The sequence below is a fragment of the Paramisgurnus dabryanus genome, chromosome 20 (genome assembly GCF_030506205.2).
Source record: "Paramisgurnus dabryanus chromosome 20, PD_genome_1.1, whole genome shotgun sequence".
Taxonomy (NCBI): Eukaryota; Metazoa; Chordata; class Actinopteri; order Cypriniformes; family Cobitidae; genus Paramisgurnus; species Paramisgurnus dabryanus.
This window is the reverse complement of record NC_133356.1, coordinates 5982656-5995084: the sequence shown is the minus strand read 5'-3', so window position 1 is coordinate 5995084 and position 12429 is coordinate 5982656. Positions and strand designations below refer to the sequence as shown.

The window sequence follows — 12429 nt, the reverse complement described above, 5'->3', positions numbered from 1 at the left end:
AAAGCAAGCTGTGATGATAGCGCGCCACTGGATACCTTTGAAAGAGAGCCATTGATGTCATCATCACCCAAGGTTACAACCACATAGCCATCTGTGACACCTTTTAATCTTTAGACAAAATCGAGGTTTCGGGTCCCAAGTTACCCATTTCCATTAAAACAGGCACATGCCCTTTAAAGTTTAATCTGTAGTGGAAGTTTCGCCTATTGATGGCAAGGTACTGAGCCAGGTTATTTTGCCTGGAAAAGCATTGCCAATGGTGAGCTTTATTTAAAGTCACAGCAACATCAATGGCCCTCTTTCAAAGGTACCCGGTGGAGAGATATCATCACAATAAAAACTGAACAAATGAGGTGTAGGGAATATTTGAACAGCTGCATCAGACAGATCCACACAAATAATGTTTCTGCCAGAAAAGGTACATGAGGTGAACAAAACAATAGCTGAAATCTATTGTAAAATGGGTGTTGGACCACAGTTTGGCTTTAAAGGGATAGTTTACCCAAAAATGAAAATTCTGTCATTATTTACTCATCCTCATGTTGGTATAAACCACTGATCTATATAAATGACTGGATTGCGTATGACGTCACAGTTGACAAGCCACCGCGCCGCCATGTTGGTATACCCTAACGTTCTATTAAATCAATGGACGTTATCAGATTTTAATGATAAAACATCACTTTACTCGTCTTCGTTTTTATATGTGAAGTTACCCTGTACATTATTACAACACAAACGACCTAAGCATGTAAATAGTTATTTACTGAAAGTTGTACATTTTGCGTTTTAATCAGTTATTATACATTTATCTTTATTACAGTATCAGATCAGCAGACAGACCGCAGCATATTTAGTATTAATGACAATAAACGTGCTCATTCTGAAATCTAAATAAATAATCATGCTTTGTACCGTATGTGCATGCAATAATTTTGTAATTATGTTATCTAAACTTACAAGTTACCTAAACTTATTTAGAGAAATAACGCTGACCGTCACCGTGTAGCTGAATGTCACAAAAAACTTTATTTATACCCGTGTGATTAACAAATGCAGCAAACACACCTTAACGTTTTTTATAAATCCATTATCCTGCCCGATTAAAACATAAACATTGCAAATAACACCAGAATTAACAAATAATTTACGTACACATCTCCTAAAAATTAACCTTGTGTAACTGATATGCTAGCTGTGTCCCAATTCAGGGGCTGCGACCTTCTAAGCATGCGACCTTAAATATGAGCACTCTGTCTTTCAAGGTGGCAGCCTCAGAAATCCGCGAAGAGAACTGAAATGAGACGGTCTAACCTTCGGACGACCCATAATTGGCGTCACCTGCTGCGCCTGTCAGCAGGACATAGCGGAAACGTTTCTGACTTATTAAAATAAATATGAAATCAGAAAAATATTAATTTAGTTTAGAAAATATGACACGTTGATGTAGATTAAACTATTCAACAGTATATTAAATTAAATTAATCAACCTTAGAAATATATGCATCATAAAAATAATAATATTAACACAAAACATAACTTATAATAGTAAAACAGTGACAAACTTTTTTTGATAAATACACACTTTTATTTAATGAAGGTTTTAATTGTTTATTTTAGAATATCCAGCTGCCGTTGCAGGCGCGCAATTAATCTTGGGATATCCTCGGCTGTTAAGGATCCATTTGTTCTATCCTTAACAGCGCGGAGAAATGAGGACGCATTTTGAGGCTTCATTCTAAGCATCCTTCGAATTGGGACGGCCTTACCAGCCTGAAGTCGCGCTGCTGTGACGCAATCGGTCTTAAAATACGTCCTTAGAAGGTCGCAGCCCCTGAATTGGGACACAGCTGCTGTAAAGGTGGTAAATTCTGATCATGATTTTGAATGGAAGTCAATGACGCTCTCTGCCGGTTTGGTATACCAAGATGGCCGCTTGAACTCTGCGCTGGCTTCACCTCACGCAGTTACGTCAAGCGTTCTATGCGCAATCCAGTCATTTATATAGATCAGTGGTTTAAACCTGTATTATTTTTTTTCTGATGAACACATAAGAAGATATTTAGAGAAATGATGGTAAACACACAGCATATAGTGTCCATTGACTTCCATAGTAGGAATAAAAAATATGATGGAATTTAATGAGTACCGTCAACTGTGTGCTTTCCATCATTTATCAAAATATTTTCTTCATCATTTATCACAAAACTTCCAAAATATGTTTTCCTACTATGGAAGTCAATGGACACTATATTAGGGCTGTCACTTTTTTGAAAAAATCATTTTCGATTTTTAATATATAAGTGTTGAATCGATTGTAAAATCGATTTTCCATGTCTAAAAAAGACGTTTCCATTTTCAACGCCAAATAACAGACAAATGTAAAGAGAGCGCCTGAAACGCACAAGTCAGCAAATTTCTTATTCATTGTCATTAAGTTTCGTGCAGAATAAAAAACAGCAACAGTAGTGCAACATTCTCTAAAAAAATATGCAGAGTGGACTGCTGCCATAAATGAAAAACATTACTGCAGGCTTCAACCGGCTGCTTTTATGATTTAGGCAATTCAAAAATTATTTTAAATAATGATTCGATCCATTTCAAACAACTGTTCAAAAATGAAACTTTAAATAGACTTACTTGAAGTTGAGAACATGCTGTGTATTTTTTTATTAAACGTAACCGACACTTTGGCGGCACTAGGCAGGCATAATGAAATGCGCAAAAAGACTAGGGCCATTACAAATTATTGGTCAGGAAAACAAGTCGATCAACATTTTAGGGGTCAAGAGCAGAGCGTTTTTCATTCACTATATGTCCATCTGTTGAGAAGACGCACTCCGACCGCACTGATGTCCCAGGGAAACTCGGGTACTTCGTTGCCAGTTGCGTATTTCGTATTGCCAATCTTCCATCACAAAAGCGGGTCGCTGTCAGCTCGCAAGGGTGGCTCCTTGTCATAACTCATCATCTCCTTTAAGGTCACAATTTCGACGCTCTCTCGTGTTGCACAGGGTTATTGACGTTGTCCTCCATTTTCTTTGCAAAACACTAGATGCAGCGATTGAAAGCGTGAAACTATAGGTGCGTAAAATTGCTGGGTATTTTCTGTCTAGCTTTCGCACACCTACTGCACTTTCGGAATTCTTTATTTTCTTTTTCTGCTTGTTTGTGAGTTTTGTTACATCTATATTTTTAACTGTTTAATTCTTTTAAAATTAATAGTGTACATATTTGGTTAAAATCGATTGCCTATTTTCGTTTTCGAAACTTTTTTTGGTTGGTCCGATCGATTGTGCAATCGATTTTCGAACGAAAAGTGACAGCCCTACATTATATGCTAAATATCTAAATATCTTCTTTAGTGTTCATCCGAAAAAAGAAATTCATACAGGTTTAGAACAACATGAGGATGAGTAAATGATGACAGAATTTTCCTTTTAAAGTGAACTATCCCTTTAAGACAGGTGCAAACCTTATTGCATATAACCTTTTATCCATATAACCTTTGAATAGCTTATAGTGGACTTTTATTCTTATAATTGTGGTGTGTGTTGATCTTAAAACAACAAGTAGTCAGGGTGTAACAAGATTCTCCTGATACTGTATATGAGCTCCTACCATTTGTAGCCTTTGGAAATCTGCCGACTTACCAATTTCTTGTACAAACCCCTGTTGTATTATTCTGGCACTTATCCTCGTATTGGCTAGGCAATATGAAGTAAAAAAAAAATAACCATAATGTTTGTTTTGTTCACATACTGTATGACATAATATGAACCACTAAAACAATGAGTGTTTGTTATATTTTGTTCACCGTCTGCTGCTACCGAAACTAAAATGACCTTTCTGTCTGGATATCTAAAGGATGACGTCTGAGTTACAAAACACAACACCCCAACACAAATTCTCTTCAAGTCTCGCAAATCTGTTCAAAGTTTCACATATATTAGGATAACAAATGCAAAAACTTCTTCCTTCCACATGACATACTTCAATTTTTAATCTAAACTTGTCCTTGCCTAATTTTAGTTTGATGGTTTTGAGACCATGGCAGTCCAAAAGTTCATTACATGCTTTGGGTAAAGAACCGGACGAGAGGCGGGGCTATATCATAAGTCACGGCTGAAGGGTGTTATCAGGCATGAATCAAAGCAATGCAAACCCTTAATTATTCTCGATACAGCACAGCCTCAAGGACCTTTTTTCTTTGATCAGACAGTTACCACACAACAGAAAGTTGAAGCAAAACCTATGTAATTATGGAACTTTTATGAAGTAAAATCACTAAAAGACTTCCTTCTGCTGAAAAAGTAGTCCTTGATCGACTGTGAACAGAACCAGAAGTTTTCACACATGTTTACACTGCTAATGGTCCTGTGGCGTGATACACTGAATCGTTGGGTGCAGCGGTCACAGCTGTGATAATAATAATAATTAAAGCTGCAAGCAGCAATGGAACGGCCCTCGCACATATTGGCACCGCTACCCTATGGCCTTAGAAAAGAAGTGCACAGTGGGGATATGATTTTAATTGAGTAAAAATATAGATGCATATTCAAAGAAATTTTGATATGCCAGACCTCCTTTTGGCAGCAGGTGGCGTTATGATTGTAAGTGAATATTGCCTTTTTGATGTGTTTTTGATGTCTTATCAATTGCATGTAGTCTATGCCTGAGTTACAACAGCTTTCTCATGGTGAAACATTAAACTTTGCCAGGCTGGTACGGACACGCCCTTTAACGAAAATGTAAGATCTTGCACTTCATCATTGCAAAGTCATTAAGATCAGACTGACCAAATATGATGATGATCTGATTAAATTCCTACACAGGGTAAAACATGGCATTTCCTGCCACCAGCAGGTGGCGCTATACCTTTTACTGAATATTGCCATGTTGATGTGTCCAGTCAGGACACTTACCAAACATGTGAGGCGTGGGTCAGATTGGACATTTTAAGCCTGAGTTAGAACAACATCCTGTTTCATGGCGAAGACGCCAAAATTAGTCAGGCCACCATGGACACACCCTCCAATGAAAAGTCAAGATCTCCGCAATTTAACATTGCAAAGGCCTTTAGATGGCATGGACCAAATATGACGATGATCTGATTAAATCTGTAGGAGGAGTTCATTAAAGTACGAAGCCTGGAAATGCCAAAATTTGCACAGAAATCACAGCAAAAATTAAAAATGGCCGACTTTCTGTAGGGTTTAGAGCTTGGTTCTCTTTGGACTTTTTTGTAGGTCTTGAGGTGATAGATGACCCTACCAAATTATGTATCTGTATGTTTTTCGTAGCTGGAGGGCTGTTCTCTTGAAATTTTGCAGGTGGCACTATTGAGTCATCTCTACACGCCCACTTCTGACGCCTATACCACATGTAAATTTTCGTCACTTCTGACGTGTGTGCAACGTTTCATGAGTTTTCGAGCATGTTTAGGCCCTCAAAAAATGCAATTCATTTTGAAGAAGAAGAAACTGAGCAACCACAATAGGGCTTTGCACCCACAGTGCAGGCCATTCTTTCCATTTCCAAAACTTTTATTGTATTTTTGTTATTAGCCAGTAAAACCTTATCTAAGTGTCTGCCAGGCTTTTCTATAAGAAATCAATACTTTGTGCACATAACTTCCACATCATTTTTTAAAATGAAATGAATGCTCACCCTATGGATCGAATTGTAAACTGCATTCGGTCTATGTGCACGACCTTTACTTCCTGTAAGACAGAGAATGAGATTGAAACGACTCTGAAAAAGTCTCAGGAATGTAAAAGATAAAGATTGATGCATTTTACCCTCGGGACAAAGAAGATATCCGCGCTGAACTTGAAGAGCCAGTCATCCAAAAAATGAAAGAGAAGGGATTCCAAATCCTCTCCTGCCACAAAATAAGATAAGTTTTACATGAAAATCACACCAGTGCCATAATTATATTTTCATCACCATCTTATAAACGACCGTGTAGTGGTATTTTTCCAAGACTTAAATTTTCACAATTTTGCTGTAATATACTTTGTCTGGTCTCAAAGGTACAGCGGGGAAAATAAGTATTTGACACATCAGCATTTTTATCAGTAAGGGGATTTCTAAGTGGGCTATTAACACAACATTTTCCACCAGATGTAGCAATCAAGCCAAATATTGAACTCATACAAAGAAATCAGAACATTTAAGTATACAACTTGAGTCATAATAAATAAAGGGAAATAACACAGCTAATAAGTAAACACACTTAAAATAAACACACTTTATTTAATACTTTGTAGTGATTACAAAGTCCATTGTTTAGTCCATTGTTTAGTCTCAATGGTATAGTCCATTTTTCTCACTTTCCATTTTGTGTTAGAAGGAAAAAACAATATGGTACACTAAGTATGAGGTAATAATAATCAATAGTCAACGGTTTCAAGTTTAAGCCAATTTAAATAAGATTTAACTCATTTAAGTGAATTCAGGGAAAGAATGAATATGATCAAATCAATGTGTGTTACTTTCTCTCTAACCTTTTGATTCGACTTCTACAGTGTCAATGGGTTCCACAGTTTCCGTATCAGTCATGTAGCCAAACATAGCCATAGCACACTGCTCGAAAACTTCTTCCAGAGAATCACCCCATGAATGAATCCTTCCGGGATAAACAGCATACAACACATTCATTTAGATACTTAATTTATTCAGAACATAAGTTGTGGAAAGATACTCACTGAACATCTGCCGTGTGGTCAAGATCTGAAACACACAAAGTACTGGTGGTTAAGTCACAAACAAACAGATATTACATAGCAATAAATGACATCGCAAACATTGGGCAATCGCAAAATTTACAAACTTTCAAGATTTGAAATAATATGAATATATAAATTACAGTAAGCACATTATTACATTTTAATCAAATATTTCAATTAACTTTCACAAAGTAATACAATTCTGGTTTGTGGTAAGCATAGATATGTTGTCTTGTTTTTAATTTGGACCTCGAGTCTGTAATAAAAGATTGATTGATTGATATGTCGAGCCACAAGGAAACACAAACTATTATGATGGTCCAAATGCAGAAAACAAATAAATGCAGTCATGAGATTTATTAGGATTAGTGGGTTTAATAATACATTTTCGCGACCCGTCATGAACTCCAGAAAAAGAAGAAGAACTATCAAATAAATGGAGGTAAGAATATATGGACAATTAATTGAGCGAGTTAAAGTACTTAAGTTTTTGGGAGTGTGGTTTGACTCCAAAATGACTTGGACTGAGCATATTAATATTATTAATAAACAAATGCAAGGTGTTAAAAGTTATGAGGTGATTATCTGGATAAGCATGGGGAGCAAGAAGTGCAATGAAAAAAGCATATTTTGGCGGTATGATAACCCTAAGCAAAAATACCACGGTTTCACGGTGTTGCAGTATTGCCATTGCAACACTAAATGTGCTTTTCAACTAGACACAATACATTTTATTTTTAAGCAACATACAACATGTATGCCAGGCAAACATAAGGCCTTAAATTATAATATTATTTCAAAAAAATTATAAAATTAAAATGTATTAATAATATTAAATGTAAAATTTATAAACTTAATTATTTAACTTTTTTTGTGTAAAAACAGCTTATACCTTGAAAACAGTATCACATAAAATTTTAGTGGTTTTGAAACCTTGACTCTTTAAAACCTCTGTATACCTTTTAACCAGTAACCGGCCCATGTCTAAAGCATATATATAGCATTGATCAGATCAGTATTAGATTATGGGAGTTTTGTATATTGTTCAGCATCTAAAACCGCATTACAAAAGTTAGAGGTAATACAAACACAAGCAGTGAGCTAGCTTTTGTAGTTGTGGTGCAGTCAAGTACACTCCTGTTGATGCTATTCATCTGGAAATGGAGGAAATACCAATGTGTTTCCAACGGAAGCAGCTTGAATTTCTGATCAAATTTATAAGGACATACGGAGGCTAGAAACCCCACCACCATTGAATTTCTCCCATGTTGGGAGAGAGAGAGATTCAAGAATAAATTTTTTGTATTTTGCAAGGTAAATCAGATAAAAGTAACTGCGCCATGGTTATTTCCATCTGTATTTGTTGACTTATATCTCCTGGAAAATAGTCATCTTTTAAAGATACAGGAAATCTGCCAATTTTAGTGGATGATAGAATCCAGACACTGTATCAGAATTATGTAGCAATATGGATACAGATGGATCTAAGATCCTACAGGAAGAACAGCATATGCATTTACCATTCCATCTATCAATAAAAGAACATCAGACCACCTTTGATACCGTTGAATTAATTACAATTGCAACAGCTTTGCATTGGGTAGGACAAGTAAAACTAAACAAAATTATTCTGTGTTTAGATTCAAATTCAGTGATTTTATCAATATAGTCATTTTCATTCTGGGGTAGGCAAGACATATAGGCCTAGTTAAGGAAATATATGAAACTCTTCAGACTACAGAAGTTAAATATAGTAGTTACATTTATCTGGATGCCTGCTCACAGGGGGTTAAAGGGGTAACACTTTACATGAAGGGGTGTTCATAAGACTGGCCTGACACCTTCATAATCATGACATGGCACATGTCATAAACATGAAGGAGATTTTAGGCACGTCACATTTGTTCAATTATGTCATTTTTAATGCAAAGATGACATTGTTTGAGATGTCTTTGTTGTGACAACTTGATATAAATACATCATAACTTGTCATAAATAAATCTGTCATAAACATGACATCGCTGAATAATTATCAAACTTAAGAAACTACTTAGCTTTATGGGTAAACATTTACATTAAACAGTCATTAGGTGTTAATACTATGTCAAATAGTTTTAAATACCATAATATAATGCAACAGACACGTCTTTATTATAAATTATACTTAACTTTATGTATGTGCACAATTTAATTCACTGTAATTCATTGTTTTTCCAGTAATATGGACCGAACGCTGCATGGCTTAACCCATTATTTTACTGTTTTTATTTAATTTTAGGTGAATCTCTCCAAATGCAATAAAATATAATTATATAAATTATTATTATTAATATTATTATTATTATTGGGTGGTTGATTTTATTGGTTAACCACATGGAGTAAACTTAAAAAAAAAAAAATTAACAATAAAGAATATTCATGACGCTGTTCTAAAACTATTTGACATAGTATTAACACTTAATGACATTTTAATGACAAATTATATTTGTACCACTGTACTTGAGGTCAGGCAAAATATTCATGATGCTGATATAAAACTATATGACAGAATATTAACACTTAATTCAATTTGTATCACACTGGTAAAAAGTGCTCAGTTATGTTGTCTTGTTGTTAATGTCAAGTTATCATAACAAAGATATCTCAAACAATGTCATCTTTGCATTAAAAAAATGACAAAACTGAATAAATGACACTTAATGACAGTTGTCATAAACGTGCATAAAATCTCCTTCATGTTCATGACACGTGTCATGTCATGATAATGAAGGTGTCATGTCAGACTTATGAACACCCCTTTAAGTAAAGTGTAACCAGCAAAACAGAAATTAAGACAAATATTAAAATTAAAATAATAAGTAGATGACAAGATAAATGGAACACCTGTATGATATTCAGAAAAAAAGTGGGAAGGGTGAGGATGACAGGGCGAAGTTCCACGGAGGAAAGTATAATGTCAAAATTGAGACTGGGTCACACAACACTAAATAAGATTACTGAAAGAAAAACATTCAAAAGCACACCACAGGAGTTACTAGATGCAAAGCAAAAACTCTTGTCAATCAGAAAATTATCACTCTTTAAATGTGTTTTTGAAGGAAACGGGGTTAAAAATATAATTTAAATATCTCTTTAAATAAAAGTTAATTTTTTGTATTAAGTTTGGGTAGTTACTCTGGTTCACACTCCAGTATAGTAGGTGGCGGTAATGCGCCTTAACGTTGGATGCCACCCGCCATAAAACATGAAGAAGAAGAACGATCACGTGATCTGTTTACTTAGCATAGGCGTTTTTCTTAATCTTTCTTTAAGTGAAAAGCGTTTTTCGTAATTTTGCTTTAAGCGGAAATTCACACATTTAACTTAACCAAATGACTGCAACGTCGATGACAAACTTCTAAGTTAAGAGAATTTACGTAAGTTTTGTTTATAGTTGTATTCACAAGACACTTGCGGAATAGACCGTGCGTTTGATTCCACTTACACTCGTATTTCTTTGTGATGGGAGGATATTTTGATTTTACAGCTTTTTGCTCTTCGGTGAGGTCCAGTTCGCGGTCATTCATTGTTTCTCTCGGATTGATCGAGTCTTTACTTTAGACAAAACTCTAGTTCCGTGAAAACAACATGAGCACTTTGAAGCCAGAAACAGCTAAGCTGCCAGTGCAAAGGGTAGCTGTCTCAGGCTTTCAAAATAAAAGTCCCATTTTTACAATGCTTGAAATCTTGTTATTGGAAATGGTATATTTAAATGCAGAGGTTTAATGCTAAGGAAATTAATCCTCTGATAGACCCTGTAAAACATTACTGATAGAAGTAATAACTCGCTTAAACAAAGAAAGGCAAAAATAAAGATACTTTATGCTAAAGTCAAAATACTGAATTTAATAATTTAGGAAGATGCGCATAGTGCAGATTTTTTAAAAATACATTTCTGTCAGTGTGATCTCACATGAGCTTGCTGTTATTGTCATGTGCTTGCAGTAGGTGGCCTCCTTCATCAATGGTCAACAAAGAAGTGTAAAAGTTTTTGAAAGAAGAAACGGTCTGATAATATTTGACATATTGCTACCTGGCAGGTAAGTGCTTTTAAGATGTTTCCTAGTTTCTTACAGAGTTTGTATTGAATTTGTAATTAATAAATAATAAAAATAAACTCAAGTTAGAATTTCTGTGAATTTATACATTTAAAATGGATGACACAAAGTGTCACACCTGGTGTAAAATTATTGTAAAGTTTACCCTTTGTGTTGACTGCTTATCTTACACTGTTTGATATCTGTTTGCCTAGCTGATGGCCAAGCATCCTGACTTCATTGATATGAAAGCTGGGATTATAAAGCAGGATCTTAATTTACGGACATCTGAATTTATATGCGTAATGCATCAGGAGTCTTTTGTTGGATTTCAGATTCAGCGGAAAGGAGCCTACCCTTACTAAAATGTGTCCAGAAACCTTGTTACTGAGCCCTGCAGAGGAGTCAGTAGGGCGCTTTTGCCGTAGACTGATATATAAAAAGAAATGTATTAATGTGTCAGATGAAAGCTCTTCAAATCCAGCTGGTAAACTCCCAATCTCTCAGCCATCAAACAGCAGTGAGACACACCGAGAAAAATACAGCTGTAAGATTTGTGGCGTAGAGTATTGCCTCAAAAAAAACTTGGTGTCTCACATGCGAATACACACAGGTGAAACTCCATACGAATGTAAACTGTGTGGTAAGTTGTTCCGGCGTTCAGACTACCTTAACTTACACATTAAAGTCCACATGGGTGAGCAAAGAAGGAGGGCCAAACCCTTTGTTTGTGAACAGTGCGGAAAGAAGTTTGGGACATCCATTTTACTCCAAAGTCATCTGTTGAAACACAGCGGTGAAAGGCCGTATGCCTGCTCGCTTTGTGAGAAAGCATTTTTCAGTGAGGCGTTACTTAAAAGACACAAATATGATTGTCACTCAGAAGAGAGAGCTTTTTTTTGCTCTTTGTGTGGACACAGCTTCAAACGCGTACATACGCTTCGGAAACACACAAGAATTCACACCGGAGAGAAACCTTATTTGTGTTCACAGTGTGGAAAAACATTTACTTATAAATACTCACTGATTTTGCACAATAAACGGCACTCGGGGAAAAAGGGTGATGTGTGATGCACTCGGAAAAAATGTATTTTCATTTTATGAATGTCAGTAGTCATTTATTTCTCTTTCTAAATCTTATTTAATCTGTATATTGGCAATAAAGAAAGCTTTGTTTATTAAAGGTTTACTTTAGCTGTGCCCACACCAAACCTTGTTTTTTTTTCTCCAAAACTTTTACTGTTGTCTTAAAGGGGACATTTCACACGAGTTTTGCTCAAAATACCATATAGATAATTTATTATAGCATGTTAAAATTGCCACTTTGTAGTGCCGTGGTTGGATAGTGCAGATTAAGGGGCAGTATTATCCCCTTCTGACATCACAACGGGAGCCAAATTTCAATGACCTATTTTTTCACATGCTTGCAGAGAATGGTTTACCAAAACTAAGTTACTTGGTGGTTCTTTTTCACATTTTATAGGATGATAGAAGCACTGGGGACCCAATTATAGCACTTAAACATGGAAACCGTCAGATTTTCACGTTATGTCCCCTAAAAAAAAGCTACAAGCGAGGTTTCACAAACAGTCATCATTTCTGCTATTGAGGTTAGGATAGAA

The 12429-nt window shown here is 35.6% G+C and overlaps 2 protein-coding genes across 2 annotated transcripts in view; one reads left to right on the top strand and one right to left on the bottom strand.

Moving 5' to 3' along the window:
- The window catches only part of zbtb8os (zinc finger and BTB domain containing 8 opposite strand), a 26296-nt gene extending 15871 nt beyond the window's left edge, over nucleotides 1-10425 (bottom strand). Inside the window, exons 1-5 of the mRNA XM_065296129.2 lie at nucleotides 10216-10425; nucleotides 6711-6735; nucleotides 6510-6631; nucleotides 5802-5884; nucleotides 5671-5723 (exon numbers count right to left, since the gene is read on the bottom strand). Of these exons, the coding sequence (XP_065152201.1) occupies nucleotides 5671-5723; nucleotides 5802-5884; nucleotides 6510-6631; nucleotides 6711-6735; nucleotides 10216-10297 (365 nt within the window). The 5' untranslated portion in view covers nucleotides 10298-10425. The remainder of the gene's footprint in view (nucleotides 1-5670; nucleotides 5724-5801; nucleotides 5885-6509; nucleotides 6632-6710; nucleotides 6736-10215) is intronic.
- Nucleotides 9506-12429, top strand: LOC135786637 (uncharacterized). The gene is made up of 3 exons (XM_065296128.2): nucleotides 9506-10147; nucleotides 10716-10810; nucleotides 11023-12429. Exon 3 carries the CDS (start codon nucleotides 11174-11176, stop codon nucleotides 11876-11878), a length of 705 nt encoding a protein of 234 aa, XP_065152200.1. The 5' UTR covers nucleotides 9506-10147; nucleotides 10716-10810; nucleotides 11023-11173; the 3' UTR covers nucleotides 11879-12429.

Excerpts from the sequence above, each read along its gene's own strand:
- LOC135786637 (XM_065296128.2), top strand. The coding sequence starts at position 11,174 with ATGTGTCCAGAAACCTTGTTACTGAGCCCTGCAGAGGAGTCAGTAGGG.